Below are 23870 nucleotides of genomic sequence, written 5' to 3' on the forward strand. Positions count from 1 at the left end.
GTAAGTTACAATAAGATGAGTTGCAGCACAACAAAGAAATTTCCATAAAAAGGATAATGTGTAGCGCTCGGCAGACTTTGAATGGCATACATGTACATTGTACATTGTACAGCTATAAATAACGATAGGGATCTATTGTTTTTAAAGCTCCTTGAAAGTTGTCTGAAGTAGCTTAATTGATCTGAGGTATGCGAGGGGACTACAATCATGACAGCGAAACATTTACCAAAGTGCCAGTAAAAACTCACAATTGACAATACAACAATCACCATCGAAACTCGATGTTCAATAAATTATCTCACACAGAGACCTTCGACCTACCGACCACATAATTTACTATAGCTATCGTAAAACTATTTCATCTTCACACCGTTGATTCCGGATAAATAATATAATTGTTATGAATTCAATAATTTATGAATTTTTGAAAAACCAAGTCCAACTCACTGATTTATACAAAGATTTGAAGGCTAGGAAACATTGCAATTCGCAATTTAACCAAAGAATTTAGACTGTAAATATTGCAATCAATGTGACAATAAGACAGGCTCATAGAGTAACAAACTAGAAAATAGATCTGAAAAGAAAGCCAGATATTCTCATATTATAACCAATTGAACTTGGAAAATTATAGAAAAAGAGGGGAAAACTTCAAGAAAAAGAAAATCCTACACACTAAATCGAAAAATCAATTAATTTTAAAGCCCCGATACCTGACATTGGGTAAAAATTTACCTAAATTTATGATCATGATCACTAACGTGAAGATAATGACAATTGCTATAAGGACAATTGCCCCGTAACCAGTGCTCACACTCGATTGTTGGATTCTTGTTCCAGTTAACGTCCAGAGACACTCCTTGTATCACGTGATTTTGAGCAGCATTAAAAGCCCTCTTGGCATCTTCGTGCCTCATGAAATGGATAAAGGAGTACGCTAGAGGCTTACCGTGAGTTTTGATGATCACTACCCCCGAAACTTTGCCATATTTTGTAAAAACATCGTATAGATCCTTTTCTGTTATTTTCTTGGAGTCAAAATGCCCAATCCAAAGTGAGTAATCGCGAGGATCAAATTTACGTCCAGATTTGCCATTAGCCATGTTCTGTGGCTTATCATTGTGGGGCCTAACATTTAGGTTGTGATGCTGAGGCTTGGGTCCAGGTCGGACTGCCATGGTGTTGGGGCGCACCATCATGGGCTGCTGATTGTGGGGTTTCACCGGATGAAGGGGAGACTGCTGGTGGACGGGAGATTGCATTTGAGCTGGCATCCTCATCATGGTGCTCACTGGTATGCTGTTCATGTGCATGTTCTGAGGGCGCGGGTACGGTATTGGTACCCTGACTGGCATTTGCATCATGTGGGGTCTGGTTCCCGGTGCCACAGAGGGCATTCTGATCGGAGATGCGGTGTAGGATCCGGCCGATATCACGGGGTAAAATGTAGACATTTGAGTGTGAGGAATGTGGGAAATATTTGGGTAAATAGGAGGCGGCATTTGTGGAGGTGGAGGGGGAGGCTCCTCATAATCCGGGGTTGTAAAAGACATGTTATCTTTAAACTGGGATGACAACAAAAATTCGATTGCCCCCTGGATATCATTCTTAGATTTGATGAGGGCATGCTCACAGGCTCTCCTGTCAAAACCAAAGTCCTGCAATTGTAATAATCTGACCTCGAAAAGTTCGTGAGCTGCCTCTGAACATTGAGGATCCAACTCCAAGATTTTACTGAGAGCGTTTTCTGCTTCGCTGAAACGCTTTAAACCACACAAGGCCTTAGCTTTTCTAAAATATCCCTTCGGCTCATTTGGAACTAAAGAAACGGCAGAGTTGGCATCACTCAGTGCTTCTTCAAATTTCTTTAAAGAGTGATAACAATATGATCTATTACCATAACATCGGTGATCTATTTGATTCAAGGCAATAGCTTTGGTGTACTCTTCAATGGCATTATGTAGCTTACCAAATTGAGCAAATTCGTTACCTTTTCGAGCATGCTCCTGAGATTTAAAAAAGTTTTCTTCCGTCGGTGGTTCAGGAAGGGATGCGTTAGCAGTCTGAGGAGGTGACGGTTTAGAATTAACAATATTATTATTAGTTTTAGAGTTCGTTACAATTTCACTGACATTTTGAGGAGGGGAACTGGAATTCCTCTTAGAAGTACCGTTATTTTCATCACCATTCACAGCTTTTTCGCTTGCTTTACGAGTCCTGGCTTCAGATTTTTCAACTTTTTGTTTGACCTTCGAACAAAACGCACTACCAAGGTCAATTTCGGGGGTGTCGGAATCACTTTCAACCAGATGATTTTTAGGTTTCTTTGGAGAGTCAGCTACCTTGGGTGAGTTGGTAACGTTACCCTTTTTGATGATTTGAACATTTGAAACATCTTTAATTTCATATTTGTCTTTTGAATTTGTATCTGATTTAGCAGTAACCTCCTTTTCTTCACGCTTCTTTTCTTTTCTACGCTGTTTGTGTTTTTTTCTCCGTTCTCTCTTTTTTTCTAACTTTTTCTTTTCTTGTTCCTCTTCATCAACGAGTTTCTGTGCATTTTTCTGGGCATTTTTCTCAATCTCATCCCACTGTTCATGACTCATCATATCTTCCTCTGAATCATAGTAGTCTGAATCATCACTAAAATCAAAATTCTGGGAATTCTGTGAAAGAAAAGAGAACCACTCAGTTTTGATAAGCTCCTGAAAAAGATTGATAATTTGGTCCTCAGATAAACTGCCAATATCCTCGTCCCCTGTTAGAAGATTATATGCAGCGTTGATCCTTTGAAAAAGACGCTTAGCTCCTTCATTGTCCTTATTTTTATCGGGGTGATATTTAAGGGCTAATTTACGATATGCGGCTTTGATTTCATCGTGTGGAGAGTCTGGAGATACCTGAAAAGAAAAACAGGTTAAGAGGAAGTTAGTCAATAAAGTAATATTTACCAATAAGTTTAGTTGTCGCATTCACCCACATCACACACGTTTTGACAATATTTGATCATGAACTAATTGTTCATTGATATACCTACTAGACATAGCTATCAGTGCTCCTAGATAAGCTGAATAATTTTGATTTTCTTAAAAGCAACTTTTCAAGCTTTAGGCAAATTGTTCTCAAAATGTACACCTCGAACCGTGGAGAATACAGTGAATAGGATAAGGTTTTGTGTGGATATAATAGAAAGGAGTTTTATCTAACCTGTAGAAGTTGAAAAGCTTCGGCTCTTGTGATGGACATGACCTGCATGAGAATTGCAAAACTTTATAAAAACGAACAACATTGCATAAATCAAAATTGCAGTATAATCCTGAATTGATTTGAACGACTATTGGTCAAATTAAATTTGACATATCAGCAGTTGTAATTTTCTTCGACGTTGAATTTGTGAAGCCTTTTTGGTATGTACAAGCAATCTGTGTTACAATTTGAACAGAAAATAGACTACTACCAGAGAGCATGAGCAATCAAACAAAATATCTGCATTAAAGAAAAATAATAAATGAAATATTTCGCATTGACCAGCAAATTATAGAATTCAATAAATATTGTAAATGAAACGTGATCCGATATAAGTAATTGGCATCTTTTTATTTCATCAAATTCAAAAACATTTCACAACACTAAGTCAAAACCTAACTATTAAATTTTTGTGAGAAACAGTTATTGTAAAGACATCTCGTTAATTCACAAATTCAAACCAAGACTTTAATGATGATAATATACAGCAAGCTGAGTTGATAATATACCTATAAATATAATAAGAAAAGGGCATTGAAAACATACAGTCACAGCAAAACCCCGATTTACCGAGCCCCAATTTAACGTAAACCCCGATTTATCATACTTTCTTCTTACCCTTCTTAATACCTTCCCCCCAAATTTTGGAAAATGTCTTCAATTTAGTTTGATATCACGTGATTCTTTGACATACGACTTATAAATGGGTCCCGGATATCAAGCGAGCTTGTCAGGGTTGTAACATCCCCTAATTGAGAACGAGTGAGGTGCGGAGAGAAACCATGTGACGGGGACTCAAAAGTCTAAACCCTGATTTACGGTACTAATTTCCTTTGCGGTTAAATAGGGGTTTAACTCTACTATGCTCCTAAAACTATAATTATAAAATATGAAATGAACCTCAAAAACAGCAAAAGCGGACATTCTTGAAAATCTGAAGATAACTTACAATTGCAATTCATCTAAGGAGGTTGTCAGCGTTGAATTTTGCATAATTGAATATTAAAATTGTGATCACCCTGGTCAATAATTCATAGATTGACTGCCCAGACAGCTTTATCTGAATACTAGACAGCTTCATAAAAATTCAAAGCTTTTTTGATTCCCGTATTCAAACATATTACAGATCATTACGACCTAGAGGAAACAATCTACGAGAATTAATGTTGTAGGCAAGATGTAACTAGTTGTAAAAGATAAGAGTTGATCAAGAAGAGAATGTCAACATTATAATCCATCTACATCATAGCATAACAAATATGATAGAGGGTTTTGTTTTTCAACAGAAAAGTCTTCAAAAGCATGTCATGACGAGCTGAGGAGCCATATATTATATAATTATTAATCCATCGATTTCTGGTGTCCTGGCCTCACAAAATCAACATAATAATAGTATAAATTAATAAAAAGCAACCCATTGATGAACTTATAATGTTTAGAAAAATATACTAAAAACGTACCACATAATAATCCAGATTTACAACTTTATAGAGGAACACTGTGCAATATGTCTAATTCACTACTTTTTAGTTCAATATATAATTATAATACACAATTTTTCAATAAATCAAAGTATAGTTAACAATTACTTTCTACGTGTGTCAAAAATTCACACAAAATGATGAATCAGGATTATTGCGCATTTAAAGGAAGGCATGAAATAGTGGGTATAAGATATATGAAAAGTCATTAAATACAGCCAGCAGCTAAAATCAGCCTAGTTCTTATATGAAACTAGTTATAAAACTTTGCTAAATCATGCAGAGTTAATCACATTAAATGTAAGAGGACAGTAAAGTGTCAAGATAGAACCAAAAAATGTGAATCACTGGAGTGTGTCATCAGGACTGATACGATTTCTACACGCACAATAAGGCGAATGTAACATGGAGGACAAAATGGAATCTAATGTGAGAACTGCAATGAAAACACTTTTATTTTCGGTTTTTAGAGTTGTTGAAGAAAAATGCGTCAGGCCCTAATATTCTAATCAAAGAAAAATAAAAGCATCGTACGTCTTTTGACATTCATAGCAATTAATGATTCCTAAAACAGAGCCCAAATTCTAATTTTGGCCAGGTTGCTTTTCCATATTCTATGCGAGAAGGTGTTTATGTAATTTTCAATTTAAATTTCAAGAAATCATTGTAATTTAATGATTTATAACCTGCACACAAGATGCTAACTTTCAATGACTTTTCCTACCCTCTACTTGACTGGCTAAATCAGCTATCTGTGGAATTTGACCAGTCATGGGATGAATCATAGGAAAGCTAGGTATTTGACCTGGCCCAGGAGGTTGAAACTGAGCCCAATGAGGATGTGCCATGGAAGACACAGGAATGTTTTGAACAATCGGCACGTTTCCAGCAGAACTCATGACAATGTTTGAGGGAGTGTGTGGTTCTGATTTTGATAATTTTGAAGCTTTAACTGAATGCCCTGTTTGAAATCTGAGAGCAGGATTACCAGGATATCTGTCGTACATGTGCGGTGCAGATTGTTGTCTTTTCCTCTTTTTCGGACTGGATTCTTTTTCTGCTGCTTGGGAGGGTTCCTCATTTTTCTGTGGAGATGACAGTATCTGCTGCACTTTGGCATCTACTTCCGATGGAGATAAAACGCCCTCCCACTTCTCCACGCTCTTACTACTTTTATGATCTCGATTTTGTCTTGGTTCATTTTGGATAAGAGGAACACCATACATTAAGGTGCTGGGGGTAAGATATTGAACTGGAATCATGGAGTTACTGAATTGGGAAGATGATGCAACTGATGGAGGATACTTAGCAATGTTATTACTTTGTTCTGATGATACTGGTTTGGGTACTGGATAGTGTTCTGAATTGACATCATCATCTATGTCAGGAATAGTTCCTAGGTTTGGATTTGTGCAAGTTTTCAGAATTGAATCGACTGATGTCAAATTATGATCACTTGAAGCTTTAGAGGATTTAGAAAGAACCTTTTTTTCACCATAATCCCCAAGTGACACTAACAATGTTGGTTTGGATGAACCGTCGATTCGCACCTTCCCTTTATCTGGCTGTATAACAATTGCAGGCTGCTTGGAGATTTTTGGCGGTTGTTTAGACTTTGATTTAGTCTTACTTTTAGTTCGCTTATCATCCTGTGAGGGTAGCTCATTGTACGATCTCACCATTGGTTGCTGGCCATAAAGTGGGTTGCATCCTGGCATTCTTAGCATTGCTTGGTGATTCATAGCACGCTGATGAAATGCTTGCTGGTTTATTGCCTGCTGATTCATTGCATAATAATTCGATGGATACCTGTTCATTACAGGATGCATGGGATTGGTATGAGCATATGGCGGAGGCCACATATTATTTTGGCTCCCATACCCTCTGTTAGGCTCACTCTGAACTATTTGTAACATGTTTCCGGGATTTCTCTGTTGTTTTATTTTCTGCCTACTTTGTTCAGCATCAATATTCTTATCTTTGCCAGAAGGTTTTTCAGGAGCTTTCCGTAAATTAGTATCTGGTATTTGTTTAGATGATTGATTAGTGTTCATAAGTTCTGGAGCAAGTGGAAGTTGTGGAGAAACTGGTGGATCCCTGTGAGCTTTTGGTGCGGGTGTGTTAGATATAAGGTTTCGAGAATTGTTGTTTTGCTGAGAAGACTTCAAATGGGAGGGGTCATACTTATTTTTGACATTTATGGACCCTACATTAGGCTTGATATCAGCACGATGTCCATGATTAGATTGATTAATGTTTTTTGGGTGTGTGTCTCCCACTGGACTTGGTTTCGGAACATCTTTGGAAACATTTATGACATCAGGGTTTTGAAGCTGCTTCAAAGGTGATCGTAGCTTTTGAGTTCTCTTTTCTAAACTTGAGTATAAGAGTTGCAGAATTTGTTGAACAGCATATCTGTTAACTTGGCAAAAAATCGATATTGGGGGAAGTTTACTGGCTGATGTAGATCCATGATTACCTTCAACAGCTGGTTTTTTAGTTTGAGGACTACCCATCGATTTTGGAGAGTCTTTTATTAAGTCAGTTTGATTACTAGTAGGGTTCTTTTTAGAGCTGGAAGAAGATAACGTTTTTTGGGTCGAACATATACCCTGCTCTTGCGTTTTTTGGTTTCACAGTTTTCAGATTACATGAATGTGAAATTGGAGGACCTTTAACTGTTTCATTTGCTGAATGAGATTTCCCTACTTTTTCACCAGGAGGTTCTACTTGGCGAGATGGCTTTTCTAGGGAATCTTTTGATTTAATAGCAGCATCAAATGAGAAGAGAGAGTCCAAATGGAGGGGGCACTGAAGACCACATTTACAAGTTCCAGGTGAGGTTAGGTATTGTAGTATGTCATCTTTTGACTTAAGTTCATCAGAGGAAGGGGTAACATAAACAACGTTTTGACTTTTTATGACTCTTTGCCAACCTCGAGGGATATCTATACATTGCTTCATATATTACTTTCTGGTTTTCATATCACAATTGTCATCAATACCTGAAATATAGTTTATTAAATTAAGGAGTTTAAAGTGAATTACATAAAAGAAAACTAATTTGTACGCTCCTAATCTGCGTGCTAATGTCATGTCATCAGTATAAGATTGTGCTAATCAATTTGTCTGATATTCAAAAATAAAATTCAGTCCTGCAACTATAATCAAAAGTCATGTAACACTGCAATTGAGGGTAAAATGAGGAGGGTCCCTGCCAGGATATTTAGTATCCTGTAAGGGAATCGTTGTAGTGTACAGTGAACATAAATATTTATACTACAATACATTTTGACTTTTCGCACAAGCTCAACTGTTGGCTAGTTTATTCTTATGTTTACAGAAGAGCTTAATATGCCATTTAAAGTGTCAGTGAGGCAGAAAGTAAAATATTCTGGATTTTACTTTCTGCCTCACTGACACTTTAAATGGCCTATTAAGCTCTTAAGATTTACAATGCTAAGAACAACACTTGCACTTATTGCTCTATGTGGGGTGCAGGGCTAGAGGAAAGAAGATGGACAGTAAACATGAGACCCCTCTATCAGAAGTCTCATACAACCCCATCCCTGCCCAATGCAGTAAATCATGTGTTTTGAAAATTTTGTGTATATATATTTGATTGTTTAAAGTTCAAAAATATTGATAACAATGGACCATTTCCGTTAAACCTATGTATTGTGCTCTGCTAACACACTTTTTTAGAGATTTTATACCAGCGGATCCTCTAGAACATCTAATTGTCTATTTTAGAGAGGGTGCCTAAAGGGGAGGGCGCCAACAGGGGGGGGGGGGGCACTTTTCCAAGCGGGGGTGCCATCAGGCAACGTTACGCCACGTGCAGCTACTCGATTTTATTTGAAATGTATATATATTGTTTGAATGACCTTTTCGATATTTGGTTCAGAAAGTGATATTTTGTATTTTTCAACAGAAAGATTATCTTTGGTTTCATCCTTATGTGGCAAAGAAGCGTTTTATAAATCTTTATTCCAATGGAAGTTTGATTAGGTTTTTGAAATAGGAGAATAATAAATAATAATTCTAGAACTGTTACATAGTTTTAAAAATTATGCCCCCTTTATTGTGGCAGAGTATGTGCTTTGTTGAAGTGTCCTGATTTAAAAAATCATCTGAGTGACTGCATTAAAATAATTAAAGGAGAGCAACAGAAAAACGTAAAACAAAAGGAGTAACAACTAGAACATACTAATATTAATATCAACATTAGAACAAAATACAGTCACCTAATTCTCTTCTTCTACGGTTGAGTATAGAAATAGGATAATGTTTTGATACATTTATTTAGAATATCGTATTAGATAAATAATTAATGTTGGTGGGGAAATATTTATAATTATACTAGAAAACCCGACGTGGTCACAGGGAAGAAGCTAATAGTATTCTTTGATAGTAAGTTTTTATCATATCAAAAAAATATCCATCACAACCGAAGATACAGCCGATCAAAATATATCTTGCACTGAACACAACGTAATTACCACAAAAACCGATCAAAACAAAATTCAAACAATATACACATAATAATATAGCAATGACCCTATATAAAATCAACCCTTTAAGAATTCAAAAAAACCGATCAACCCTTAAAGAATTCAAAAAAAAACCGGATCAAAAAGACGTTTAATACAATCAATTGCACTGCATGTAGGGTAACAAACCTCGTTACCATGGTTTACATTTGCAACCTTTGCTTTTTTACCCAATTGCACTCTGGGCGGTTGTAACATTGTAACATAAATTTTTACAAAAATAATTCTTTGAATTATAATATAGATATTTTTTCACATAATGCAATGAATTTTTGTAGACATGTGTATCATAAATTTTACCTTACTTTCTACTTTACTTAACCAATCATGTTCGGTGGGCAAACACCCTTACTTCAGTAGGTATGGTGATGGGCATAGGCGATTAGCAATAATTTAAAATATAATAATAATAATAATAATAAATTAATGTTATTTTTATACAGTACCTAAGGTTTAAATAATTTAAATTAACCCTTATGCACAAGCTGTAAAAGATAACATAACAGCAATAGCAGCAAATCTGGGAAACTTTGAATACTACCACTTTGAAGCATTTGACCACCTCGTAAAAATCACAAATTATAATTCGAGTAATCTGAATATTTACAATAGGTCCCAAAAATGTCATAGCTTCATGATATGCAAACGAAATAAATCCCAGAACATGTTGTGCTGAGTTAGGTGGTTAAGTAGTCGAAATATGACTGATTTGATAGTGGACATTTTTTTGTACTTCTAACACTCAAACCCTTACTACACTGAAGATATGAGTGTTACAGTTAAAATTGTTGGTCATTATTGAACAGAAACGGTTCATTGACACATAGTTGAAGAAAGAAATTAAAAAGGTTAATAAATGTGGTCTGTGGAGTGGTTTATATGTGTTTATGTTACAGTGTACGCGTGCGCGCGCGTACTTAACCATCTGTAGGCCAACATATTTAGTTTATGCTTAATTTCCTTATATATTATGTCACCACTAGAGTGCCCAATACTTTCAGTGAAGGTGTAATGTAAAACGGTTAACCACCAACTGTGGTATATCAAAAAAACCCCAAAAGTGTACGCGTGCGCGCGCGCGCGTACTTAACCACCTGGAATGGCACAGCATTGAGATATCACCATAATTCCAAAAGCAGAGTACACCATCCAGGTGCCCAAAACTTTTGGCTATGGTCCCAATACCATAAAACCTTAGATGAGGCCATAATGTGGTTAAAACATGTTGATTTTGGACCTTCGGTCAACAGAAGCCTTCACAAATTAACCATTGTTCAGCACAATCTGACCTTTTGGTGCCTTATTTTGTTTTGATATTTGATTATGAGAGATAGCTGAAGGAGAATAAGTGGTTTTAAAGATAATGCAACAAAATATGTGGCCGTATGGCGGTTAAAACGAACAAAAACACTGATTTTGGTCAATTTTATACCTTAATTAACCATGATGGACGCAACACAGGACTCAGCAATCTTTCTGGTCATATAAATGAGCAGGTAGTTATATCTAGATAATGTAGCATGGCCAGCTATAGCTTTACGAAGCTAATATGTGCTCTAAAAATGGTTAATTAGTGCAAATATAGGATATCTTCGAGACATTTTAACCACCTTAGCTGCACTAATCAACCATACTATTAAATTGCACATTTGTGATAAAAAATTATCATCCATGCACAAATGAACAACCACCACTATACATCTATAATCGGAGCAATATTTATAGCTCACCGTTCATCTTCAATTTAACCACCATTAGGACCACAAAATGCCCCCCATGAGGTTTGAAAACTTTTGTGATAGTTGCACCATGATATGATCTCAATATAATGACTACTCAGTTCATAATATCATATCTCAAAATGGTGGTTAACCCTAAAACTGGTATTTTAACCACCATAGTGGCCACATAGATGACCCATTAACCATAATTATACAACATAACCGTACTGTAGTGTTTTGTGCACCAGAAAAACATCACTCTAACATTGAGATTAACCACAATGAGCTGCAACATAATGTTGAAGTCAACATACTCAAATTGTGTGAAAAAAGTCAATGTCCACCAAGTTTCCCCAGATTTGCTGCTATTGCTGTAAAATTAACGAGAGTGTGCATCTTTGCCTTAGACGGAGGTAAAAATTATTCAAACAATATCTTACTATATATAAAGCGAGACGATATATATATATATATATATATATATATTATTAGTCAGCCACAACTATCAGTAAAACAACGCCTTGACTTCAAATGTCGGTAAAATGTACCTTTACAGTCATCCTCAATAAATGTAATAGATTTGTAGTGTTGTAATTAGTTTAAAACTGATATATATTTATTTATCCGTGCCATTTTACTGACACCACGGCATCAACTTTAACGCAACTTTCCGCAAAAACCGTAAAAGATATACAACTGAAACTTTTTTGACTGGGTCAAATGCTTTAATGGCCTTCAAAGGATACAAGGATACAAGGATACAAGGATACAAAAGTGATAATTACTTTATTGAGTACACAATAGTTGTAATTCTGAAATAATTTAAGTTACACAATTCTAATTATTTACAAGTGTGTAGGGATAATTTAGAAATGTTATATAATGCTAGTTTTAGAAAAATAGATAAATCGAGTTTGTATGGTTCAATCTTATTTTAAGGTCCTATAGCATTATGCACTTGCCAGTATTTGAGTGGAAATCTGGGCTCTTATAATAGGCTGTATAATTTTCGTTCACAGAGAGAATTGAATGGATTGCTCTTGCTGTGGCAGTGAGTGTGGTAGGATCTAGAGTTTTGTTGGAGAGCAAACCGACTAGGTCAGTAATGTTTAGGGGATGGAAATTGAATTTTTCCCTAACTGAGGAGTAGAGCAAACAGTCAATCAATACGTGACTTTCGTCCTCAATAGGCTTGAGCCCTTTGCTGAGAAAGCAGTAGGTGCACCAACGTTCTTCTCTTGGTACAAGGGGGGTTTCGTATCTGCCCCTTTCGATGTAGAGGTTGTGGCAGCTGATACGAAACCTTGTCAGACTTTTTCGAACATCAGGTATTTTGATAATTCGTAGATATGCCTCTGGTTCGAAATCATGTTTAATTAAGTTATAGAATTCTAGTTTTGGCGAGGAGGCCTTGGCAGCTTTCCAGGTATTCACGAATTCTTCCCTCATGTTATGACTGATTTGGGTGGAGAGCTTAGATTTTGAGGAAGATGAGGGGGTGAAGTTGTATTTGGTGAGAAGCTTTGAGATGTTGGTATACCAAGGAAGTCCCAACATGATTTGTTCGTGAAATGCAGCACAGAGTAGTTCGTTTTCAGTGTTTTCAAGGCGACTATAGTAATCTATTGCAAGTTTGCAGGCTTCAAAGAATAGGGGGTGGCGCCCGCTTTCGCCCCAGCAACCTATATTTGATGCTTTTGAATGTACAGATAAAGACCACTTGATAAACTTTAGGTGGAATTTTTCATAGTGGTCTTGTGCAATGTATTTCAAGGTATGCTGGGGGTTGGCTTTGTCATCTATTTTTGAAAGGTATCTCATGGTTTTTGAGTGGGGGCATAAGACTTGACAGCCATAAAGCAGGATTGGTTTTATTAAGGAGTCAAATAGAATATTAAGGGCACGGTGTGAGAGGGCATCCTTAACTATTTTGCCTTTGAGGCCATAGAGAGCACGGAGAGCCTTGGCCCTCAGCTCAGTATTTGCTGCTGTAAACGATCCATTTCTGTGGAATATTATGCCAAGATAGCAGTAATTATCGGTGTGCTGGATGGGCTGACCTCCCAATGTGAATGTTTCATAGGACTGCTTTCGTTTGGGAGGGCTGAATATTACAATCTTAGTTTTCTTAATATTTACTTCAAGGCCCATGGAGTTACAGAAATCAAATAGAATGTTGATATTGACTTGCAAGGCCTCGGGACTTAGAGCAAGAAGGACAAGATCGTCAGCCCACAGCAGATGTGATATCAGAACGTCAGCAAGAACTGGATAGTCACCAACAGATTTCAGGAGAGATGAAAAGTCATTAATGTAGAATCAGTATGAAAAAATAAAAAATTGACCAAGGAATAATAATTTTAGTGCCCGAAATTTGGACTCCCAAGTGGTGTCAAAAACGCGAATTAAATAGGTAATAATTATTTTAGTCTCTCGAGTCTTGACACCACTTTAGGGTTAGACGGGTTCCTGCTTGTACACATAATATAGCAATGACCCTATATAAAATCTACCCTTTAAGAATTAAAAAAGTTTCCTAAAAAATCAAAAATTACCCTTGGCCTTGTGGCTCCAAGTAAAGATTAGCAATAATTTTGGTCCATGGTGGAATGGTGGGTCAATATCCTATCCTTCAAAACATATCAAACCTTACAATGTACAAGTCACATGAAAATGCTGAGATATGTCAAGTCTAATTTGGACAGCTTTTGAGGGGCATGAAACCATGCTTCTGTGGGGCATGTGACTTTTTCGGTTTAAATTACGTAATACAAGGTTCTGATACCAGAAACAGGTATTATTATTAATGGTTATTAATATGTATGCAGTTTTTTGTCTGTGTGCTATGATGGTTTTAGAGACGTTCGGAGAGTTGCAAACGACTCGCAATGTGATTGTTGACATCGTTCAGATAAAAAAACCCTACATAGCTTGGCCATACTTAATATTTGATTAAGAATATATCATAGCTAAACATTCCAAAGAAACAATCATTTGTAATACTTTTAGAAATCATATCTTTCTTAAATCCTTCTAATTGAATTTTTTAAATAATTTTTTGTAACAAAATGTACTTAGGCTATTGAGCTTTTCACAGATAAATGAGACAGTAGCGTTTCTGGACTTATTAATTTCATTCTAAAAATTGATTCTTATATTGTATATTAGTACATTTGACATTGTAAAAGATTTAATTTCGATTCACGAAGTTTCATGAAAGAAGTAACTAGAACTACAATGCGCGCAATTTGGGGAGTGTGCTTTCGAGGGAAAAATATAAACTGCACCTTCTTTAAATTGGTCTGTTAATTATTAAACATTTTAAAATTTACAGCAGAGGTATAAGACATAACAGTAACTATATTTTTTAAACAATAACATAAATATATTTAACCGCTAACGCGCATTCATTATGATTTGTGCTAACGCATATATAACGTGACGCGTTAATCACAAATAAATACAAGTAAATACTGCAAATACTGCAAGTGTTTACTTGACCATATATTTTTGCGCCGCTGTTTCATGTTTGATGTTTCACAAGTAAAGAACCGCCGGGAAGCATGCAAGCGCTACTGCAAGCGCAAGAAATCTGGATATATGATAGAGCAACTGCAAGCGCAAGTTAAGGGCTCTGGTAAAAGCAAAACGCACACGTTGCTTCGTGTTTCACCTAACCATGTGCTTTCGCGCCACTTCGGGCGTGCTTGTTTCACAAGTCAAGAAAAGCACCTATCCACGAACCCCGATGGGAAGGTTCGTGCGCGCGTGCGCAGTGTTGACAACAGCGTCTATGTAGCGCATGTAGTCTTGGCACTTCTCCCTCCAGTATGCAGTTACCACTTTTCAGGTTTCTATAGTGCATAGTGACAGTGTATACTGTGTACGAGATGACGATACATAGAGGCCGCAGAATTATGAGGACTACCAGATCCTGGTGGAACCTAAGCGATCCATGATATCACGACATGCCCTAAGTGTATAGGGGTTAATTAGGTATAAACTACAGTACAGCTGTACTTACACCTACATTGTATCACGTGGTGACCCCCACGGTCGCTTCACTATAGTGGGTGTCATCCGAATTGCGAGATTCGCGAGAAATCTCAGGTGCAACTGGACGAGAAGAACTCGCGTGCGCGGGGCAGTAGACTCAGTACTAAATTGTTACCGCGTGTACGGGAGAGTCATCTCAGAAGGTTCTAGACTATTTGATTTTGAAGTTACATGTTAAATTCTTTGATGACGTGATCGTTGACTGAAAGCTAAACCCTTACTTTTTACAATTTTCTAACTAGCAACACTTTCTCCTTCTTATTCTTATTTTAGTATGAACACTGAAGTCTCGGTAGATTGATTATTTTTGAAATGTCGATACTTGGATAAGACGAGAAAGCATCTTTCAAATTAAATAAGTTAATCCGGCATTTTAATCAGAAAAAATATTCCAAATTCAATCAGTAAAGCCAGAATTTTAGTCACGATATTTACGATTTACAAAACTCACCTCATATAACTCAAAATTGTATTATTGGTATCCTTATATTAATGTATAACACAACTAAAATTCATCTGCAATATAAATTAACATAGATCAGTGCTTCAAAGAAAAAAGATTGATATCAGACGGTTTCCGGTTCAGCAGCCAAATCTCTGGACTGGTCTCCGGTACTCGCTTACTACTACTAGTCATTTGTGACAATACATAAAGTGTGGTATGTGTTAGATATTTATACGAGGGTCTTTGATAAAAAACAGAGGCAAACCGAGGAATTGTCCTCCTGACCAAGGCCGAGGAAAAATCGCTATTCCTCGGTAAAACCGAGGCCGAGGTCGACCCTTGTATTTACATAGCATACTCTAGAGTCTAGATCTATAAAACGAAGTAAGAGTTACCACGTTACTCTTTTATCTCTCCGTTAAGCCTACAACTCCGCTAACTAACAATTGAGTATGAGGTCAATTAATTAATGTCCACAGATGTGGATTATAGAAATTACATTCAAACATAATTGAACAGCATGAGACAAGCGGAGAACAAACAAACGAATAGATTTCAAGCTCATAACGGATCGTTGCTTGATATTGGAGATTTCAAAACCTTAGTCCGACAGTCTAAGTTCTCTTGTCGAACTTAAGTGAGTGTCGAACTTGAGTCCAGATAGAGCACTTTGGTTCGAGTTCGACAGAGTCGAATCTTAGGGTTTGTCGAACTACAGTATAAGTGACGAACTACAGTGCGTGTCGAACTTGAGTACGTGTACCTAATTTACCATGGTTAAAACATCTTCAAACCGTAAAATGTGCAAAAAAAACTACATTTAAAGGATACTCCAACATTGTCTACAGCGGGCAATATCCTTTATTTCATAATCACTCAATTCTTCGGAAGTATTCATAACCAAATTACGATCTTTAACATCGTCCATCAATAATTTAAGGAAACTTTTGCCGAAACAACCTATACGCCCTTTTAATTTTGACAGGGCAGCTCAGAAGTAAATGGTTCTTTAAGACAAAACATAGATAAATCTAATCCCTTTAAAATATGCGGCTCAGTTACTGGCACGTTCTTACCAAGACAATTTAAATATACCATCTAGCTTATTCATAGAACACATTTCGGAATACTTAGTGGTCTTAACATTCACCCTAGGCAGAACATCTGGGTGATCATGACTATTGTTGAGAATTTTTGAATCTGAGAATTGACCATTTTCGTCGGGAATACTTAAAATTGTCTTTCTCTGCTGGAGGTTGAGGTTCTGCTGTATGTTGAGGATCTGTTGAGGATGGGGATACTTTTATGAAGTAGGGTCTAGGAAACGAGCTGCGGAGCAATATCTGTTCATCCAGCTCGGCCTTCTTCTTGTTAAGGTTAATCAAATTGGTCCTCTGACTGTCTTTTTTGGCTCTATCTTTGGATTTCTTCAGTCTCCTGAAATATATTATGTCACATTAGATTATTCATGATACGTAAAGATTTGTTTAAGCATACCCAAAAGGATTTATTTTATATTAATAGCTCATTAATATAATCCAGCATTGGATCTATTTGAAAAGTAACTTAAAACAACATGCAGAGCGACCAATATCGACTGAATCAATGCTTGGTAGCACAAACCGGAGGTTAGAAATGAATACTTGACCACATGGTCACTTGCAACATATATCACATACCTTGGTTTTACATTTCCTTTTCAATAACTAAATCAGAGTGACCTCCAATCTCCATAGATGATCAAACGCATGGCCCAACATATAATCGACGAGAATTTTCAAATGATTTTCGGCATTTCAATTCTTGCAGCGGTTGCTGAGTTTCTGAAAAATAAATCATTATAAAACATTATTGGGATTTAATATTGTCTGAAATATTCGAATTTTCGAATGTTGACGACAGACTTCTCGAATGAATAGTTATAAATATTAAACACGTGTGTAACGGGACTTTTGGCCCCCTCTATTATTCCTAGTATATCTATAATATTAGAGCTATTCTGGTGTATCTGAACAACATTAGAGCTACTAAAGTCTGGTGTATCGTAACAATATAAATACTAGTGAAGTATGGTGTATATTAACAATATAAGAACTAGTGACGTCTACGTCTGGTATAACTCCACAATTATAATAGTAGAGCTAATAAAGTCTGGTGTATCTGAACAATATTAGAGCTAGTAAAATGTGGTGTATCTGGTGTCTATTATAGAATAGCCATTCTTTATTAGTTAATATAAATTAATTATGAAACTCTAATACCCTGTGGTTAACGTTTTTCAGTTTCAGCCCTTTCGACTTAGTAATTCCTGATAACTAAAAACTACTTTTCTCCGTGTTTTAAGCTATTCCAATCATTTTGAGCCTATAAAAAAGTTTTTAAATTTTTGCTCATTAGCTTATTGCTTATTATCCAATTAACTGATTATCTTACGTAAAATTGTCTTCCTGATTATATGAACACCCTCGATAAATCTGCAACCTTTAACGATGTTCACAACTAAAGTTATTTGACAAACAAGAAAAGCGGTTAAGTGGCAAAAAGTGGCCTTATATATATACAGGGTGGCCTTAATAGCTCAATCACTGAGTGCCCAATTGAAATAATTCTTTCTGGTATGACTTACTACCACCACTAGTTCGAGGAATTTGTCAAATCGATAAATATTAGAGTTCAATTTTTTCAAATGAAGGTTCATTTTTGCATTAATTTGATATAGTTTTTATATAATAGTTTTGATAGTCGAATCGAGCTAAATTTTATTGAATTGTGTTTGGCCATTCGAATTACGTTTGTCCTGAAAAAATTAGAACTGTAACTTCTTAGATGACAGAGATATGAAGCATAACGAGTTTATTCATTACGTGTGATCAGGAGATTGGTTTACCTAATCACGTGATTAGGTGACCCCCGTTAACCACCCCGTTAAACATTATGGGAATTGTTAAGGGTGCCCAATTAAGGTGTCGTGTCACGGTGTCACATAATCACCCAGTCAATATTGTTAACAAGATACAGAAAATGCTTGATAACTTGGTCATTTCTAATCCGTTTTGCCTCATGTTTTCGGATCATATGCAACATTTAATAATCTACCGTCTCTGAAAAAATAGGCGTTCAGCATGTTCAGAGAAAACAATATAGGTGTTTTAATATTGAATGGGCGTGGTCTAAAATATTCGAATTTTCAAATTTTGACGACGAAATCCTCGAACCAGTAAGTACAGTATGCCATCTGCAAAGCAACAGCTCTAAAATATAAAACACAGCGGAGCTATTAAGGCCAACGTATGCCCACTGACTTTTGGCCCACCCTATATATTAAGACACAAATCTTTTGTAAGCTTTGTGTGTCGGCAGATCGATTTTATCAGACGGATCTGTCTGTACAACTCGACAATTCACGCAAATCTCGAAGTTCCGGTGATGCACACTCAAATTTTGGCAGAAATGCTGAAGCAAGTGTGGTTTACATAAAACTCTTAGACACATTTTGGTCTATAATTCGGTGTGTCTCTAATATGATATTTGCCAATTAATTGTGGGCTGTGGCGTGATCAGAGCCGCGCACACGTGCGAATATATCTATCAATGGAAATTAGAATGTACAAATGTGTATGGTGTGTGCGAAGCAAATTTAGGAGTGTAGCCGCTGTAATCTATAAAAAATATTATAAGCTATGATTCCGTTTTATTACAGGATCTGGCATCTGCCGTAAATATCACTGATTTTATCAGTGACACACACTATAAACTATGCAATGTTACCTGTTTCTCTAATAAACTGCTCTAACAAGTACACGGCTAGGGACTGCGAGTACTCCTCTAACGGAATTAAATAATTAAAGTAGAAAGTGATCGATGGAGCGGTTTTTTAGAAGTACAGGAGAGTAAACAGCATAAAATGTAAACAAATGAAAACATATAATGCTCTTAGTAGTAAATGGCCATTTGTTCTGAGCTGTATGGTTTTTTGACAATCAACTAGCGGGGCAAGGAATGTACTGGCTGGTAGCTTTTGAACACACCAGAACGCTAGTCTGGTTGATAGGAAGGCATTATAATTTGTGGGTGTAAGAGGGAATATTTGGCATGTACTATTCTAGCAGCTATTAGAATTAGAATTAGAATTAGAATCAAATTTACACAGCAATACAATAAGAATAAAAAATAATTTAAGAAGCTTCAATCTGCTGTGCAGGACATTCAAGTCAGTCGAAAACTGTTAGCAGAACACCCTTCTAGGGACATAAGCTATTTTGTAACAAATGGTCTTTACAATTATTAAGGACGGTAAGTATTTTGGGTGTTAAATCATGGCTAAATGTCTTAAGTGGGGGCCGGGGGTTTAAATTTAGGGGAGAAAAAAATGAATGTTGGGTTATAATATTAATCATAGATGTCAACCCTGATATAACTATTGTACTAAAAATTTGATCATAATGCTTAGGGTCTTTATTAGAATTCAAATTGGATACAAAAATAGGATCTCTTTACACTACACTTACTCACTCACACATCACATTCAACTGGAATACGCTTAGCTGGCAGAGTAAGTCGATTTGGTCATGAAATTTTGGAGGTCAGGTGGAATCCCTACAGGAGCCTACGAAATTTTAAGGTTAATAATATCAAAATCTGTATTTGTCCAGTCATACACGGCATGACAATGCTGGTTGGCACGGCATGACAATGCTGGTTGGCAAGTGGATTTCAGGCAAGAAATACTAACAGAATAATCAAATATTTTTAAGTTAGGGGTTATTATATTCCATATTTTCGTTAACCTCGTGTTATGGTTGTCTGGGGGATCCGCATAATTTGACCGGGACCAGGACCGGGATGAAAAATGTGACTTGACCGGGACCGGGACCGGGACTGGGATAGCTCAAAATTGCCAATCTCGGTACCGGGATTCCCAGTACCGGGAATTCCGGCCGATTACTGGTTAATTCATGATCATAATTTATTACTCAAACTTGTTTAGCAATTTTAAACATTGTTTTATTTGGCTCAGAGGATGTTTAAAGATGAAATTCAAAATGAATGAAAGGAAAAACTTAAAATCACAGTGAATAAAATTATGTAAAAGATCCAGGCCAAAATCCCGGCAAATTTGAGTGATTGACCGGGACCAAGAATCCTGAATTAACCGGGACCGGGACCGAGATCATAAATCAGCATTTGACCGGGACCGGGATAGCTCATAATTGCCAATCCCGGTACCGGGATTCCCGGTACTGGGAATCCCGGTCGATTACTGGGCACAGATCAGCTGGATGCTGGAGAACAGAACCATCAAGTGATCAAGAGATACCGGAACCAGAACCACGATATGGGTTGAGGAACAGAGCAAGTTTGCGACCTCCAGACTATTACAGTGATAACCATCATCTACAATTAGACGGGTGATTAACAATCACGAGCAATATTTTAGTAATGTCAGATAATCTGGCACGGTTTCAAGACTGGGATTGAGTGTTACCCAGGCCCAACCGAGCACAGTTCACCTATCAATTATTGTTGGCATAGTTCTAGCCACGCTGCTAGATTACATCAGTATATGAGTCAGGATGTTTATCAGTAGTATTTGTCTTTAAACATCTAATAAAAGGTAAAAATGCACACGATACAAAATTCAACCAATTCTCCCACGAGTTTGTACGCTGGGTTGACTGTGATGGACTTTCACTTAATCTAAAAAAGACCTGCTATATGCTTTTCGGTGTTAGAAATACTGACAATACTCCAAATATTCATATTGCAGACACACAATTAGATCGTAAAAGGGAAGCACGGTTTCTTGGCGTTATAATGGATGATAAATTAACATGGTCTAAGCATATCGCAGCTGTTAGAAAAAATGATGGAATTATGTCACCTACTGTAGGAATTATATCACCTACCGATTCAAATAAGGCTACAGTTATAAATCAAGAGGCTTGCATATAATGAACATATTGACATTTATATCAAAGTTTTGTTCAATCGCATTTAAACTTCTGTTCAATTATATGGGGGTTTGCAGCAAAAAATCATACTGAATCACTCTTCTCACGACAAAAACAGGGTATCAGGCTGCAATCTGCATCTGCAGTAATGCCAGGTTACATTAATTACTTTTACAAAGACGGTCGACTGCCAGAGCACACTAAACAATTTTTCAATGACAATGGTATGCTCACCGTGCACAGTGTTATTGTAAAAAACACACTAATTCTCATGCACCGAAACAAACACTTCCGTAGCTCAGTCACTCAACAAATCCGTATGACCATCCCAGAAAATGCACCCTCTGCAAACTCAGATCACGTGACTGCAGCTTCCTGGTTAGCCGAGTGCAACACCACATATTTCAGATTTTCGCTTGTTCTTTAAAGAACCTTTACTCTCAATTTATGCTGTAAATGCAAATGTAAGCACCCGGCCCTACCCAAACTTTTTTCCATAAACCTTTTTAAATCGGCTACAAAACGCATGCTCTTGAACCTGCAGAGTGAAAATGACAATGACACGTGGCCCAGTTTCCTATTACATAATATTCCAGGACTAAGAAGATAACAACGGGTTTGACAGTTAATGGATATAACGGTCATATTACTGCCCCCCTATTAGTTTAGTGAATTAGTTAATTAGTTAATTAGTTAATTAGTTAATTAGTTAATTAGTTATTAGTGATATGGTTATTATTACGTACTATATATTATATGATATTACAAAAATAAACTATGATATGTATATAATACTTGTACACAAAAAAGCCAGAACAAACTGGGCACAGACTAGCGGCAACTAATAATAATATTAATGGATGAGCCACACATCCTAAATTCCAGGTTCATATTTACACTGCCACATTCCCCACTATCATTATTCTCCTATCAGCACAATCCCTAATTGATTTTAATTGCTCGGACAAGTACACGGCTAGGGACTGCGAGTCTATCAGCTACTGCATATCAATAAGGAGTACTCCTCTAACGGAATTAAATAATTAAAGTAGAAAGTGATCGATGGAGCGGATTTTTAGAAGAACAGGAAAGTAAAAACTCAACGTTTGCATCGTGAGACTATAGTGATAAAGGCACAGATCAGCTGGATGCTGGAGAACAGAACCATCAAGTGATCAAGAGATACCGGAACCAGAACCACGATATGGGTTGAGGAACAGAGCAAGTTTGCGACCTTCGGACTATTACAGTGATAACCATCATCTACAATTAGACGGGTGACTGATTAACAATCACAAGCAATATTTTAGTAATGCCAGATAATCTGGCACGGTTTCAGCACAGTTCACCTATCAATTATTGTTGGCATAGTTCTAGCCAAACTGCTAGATTACATCAGTATATGAGTCAGGATGTTTATCAGTAGTATTTGTCTGTGCGAGGGGGGGGGGGGGTCATGAAACTTGATTCTGACAGCAGTTGACCGACAAACTAGGACAAATCTGATATATTATATAGATCCGATCAACTCAAGCAGGACTGGTACATTGTCTAATTGGAAAATCTTTGTGGCCGTGTAACTTGACTTGTTCTGATATGTTGACTTGTGTGGCATGATAGTATCATTCCGAACCCATTATATGATGCATAATAGGACCTCATAATAAAATTAAACCCTACAAAATCGATATATTTAAAATTAATTCTCACCTCTTATTCAAAGATCAACTGATGTATCGGTCCATATCCCAAGATATGACTTTTTCTCTGTTCGTCAACTGCAAAGTGGGCGTAATGTGTTAAGGGTTAGAAGAATTGTTATCATAACTTAATATTGTAATCATGGTATTCACCAGGCAAACCATGTACAGTAACACCACGATTTACTGCTCAGTTTGCAGTTTGAGGGAAAGACAACTTGTGCGATTAATCGTGGTGTATGATAAATCAGGGTTTTGATGTGGTTCACAAGCACTCAAGTTAGGGGTAAGTAGGGAAGCAGTTAGATATTATGAGAATATTAGAATTTAGAATAAGTCCATAACTCACCTTCGGGTTTCATCCTTCATGAATGCACAAATAGGTTCCCAGAGAGGTATTATACGTGTTGACCGTTATGGAGCTTCAGCAGAAAAGTATAAGGTCGAACAAAAATCCAGTATTATCTTTGACTTCAACACATCTAATAGAGAAATCAGATTCTGGTAAGTATAAAATAAAATAGCAATAAATATAATCCTTCGTGGACGGTAGTTGTTTCAAATATAAAAGCAAAATCTCTAGAGTCGATTAATTTATTAATATAATAGTCACGTCAACAGTGTTGACTTGACACTATAATAATTTTATTTGGAACAGAAGTTCCAAATAAAATTGGGGCGAAAGAGTCGGAAACTTGACAAATAAGACCAATTCGT

General features: G+C 36.6%; 1 protein-coding gene and 1 long non-coding RNA gene across 3 annotated transcripts in view; both read right to left on the reverse strand.

Annotated features, from left to right (window-relative positions):
* Positions 1–219: 219 nt before the first annotated feature.
* The window catches only part of LOC134818897 (uncharacterized), an 89125-nt gene continuing 65474 nt past the window's right edge, over positions 220–23870 (reverse strand). Inside the window, exons 1-3 of one of the 2 annotated variants that reach the window (XM_063828608.1) lie at positions 11562–11587; positions 3208–3248; positions 220–2900 (exon numbers count right to left, since the gene is read on the reverse strand). In XM_063828608.1, the coding sequence (XP_063684678.1) occupies positions 732–2900; positions 3208–3246 (2208 nt within the window). In that variant the 5' untranslated portion in view covers positions 3247–3248; positions 11562–11587 and the 3' untranslated portion in view covers positions 220–731. Of the gene's footprint in view, positions 2901–3207; positions 3250–11561; positions 11588–23870 lie in introns of those variants that run through there. The other variant, XM_063828609.1, reaches the window with a different exon arrangement.
* Positions 16496–23725, reverse strand: LOC134818613 (uncharacterized). Its single transcript, XR_010160683.1, has 4 exons — positions 23503–23725; positions 23164–23231; positions 17182–17325; positions 16496–16939 (listed from the first exon to the last, which is right to left on the reverse strand). It is a non-coding gene; the product is annotated as an uncharacterized LOC134818613 (long non-coding RNA).

Source organism: Bolinopsis microptera, chromosome 7, assembly GCF_026151205.1.
Source record: "Bolinopsis microptera isolate Bmic1 chromosome 7, MBARI_Bmic_1.0, whole genome shotgun sequence".
NCBI lineage: Eukaryota > Metazoa > Ctenophora > Tentaculata > Lobata > Bolinopsidae > Bolinopsis > Bolinopsis microptera.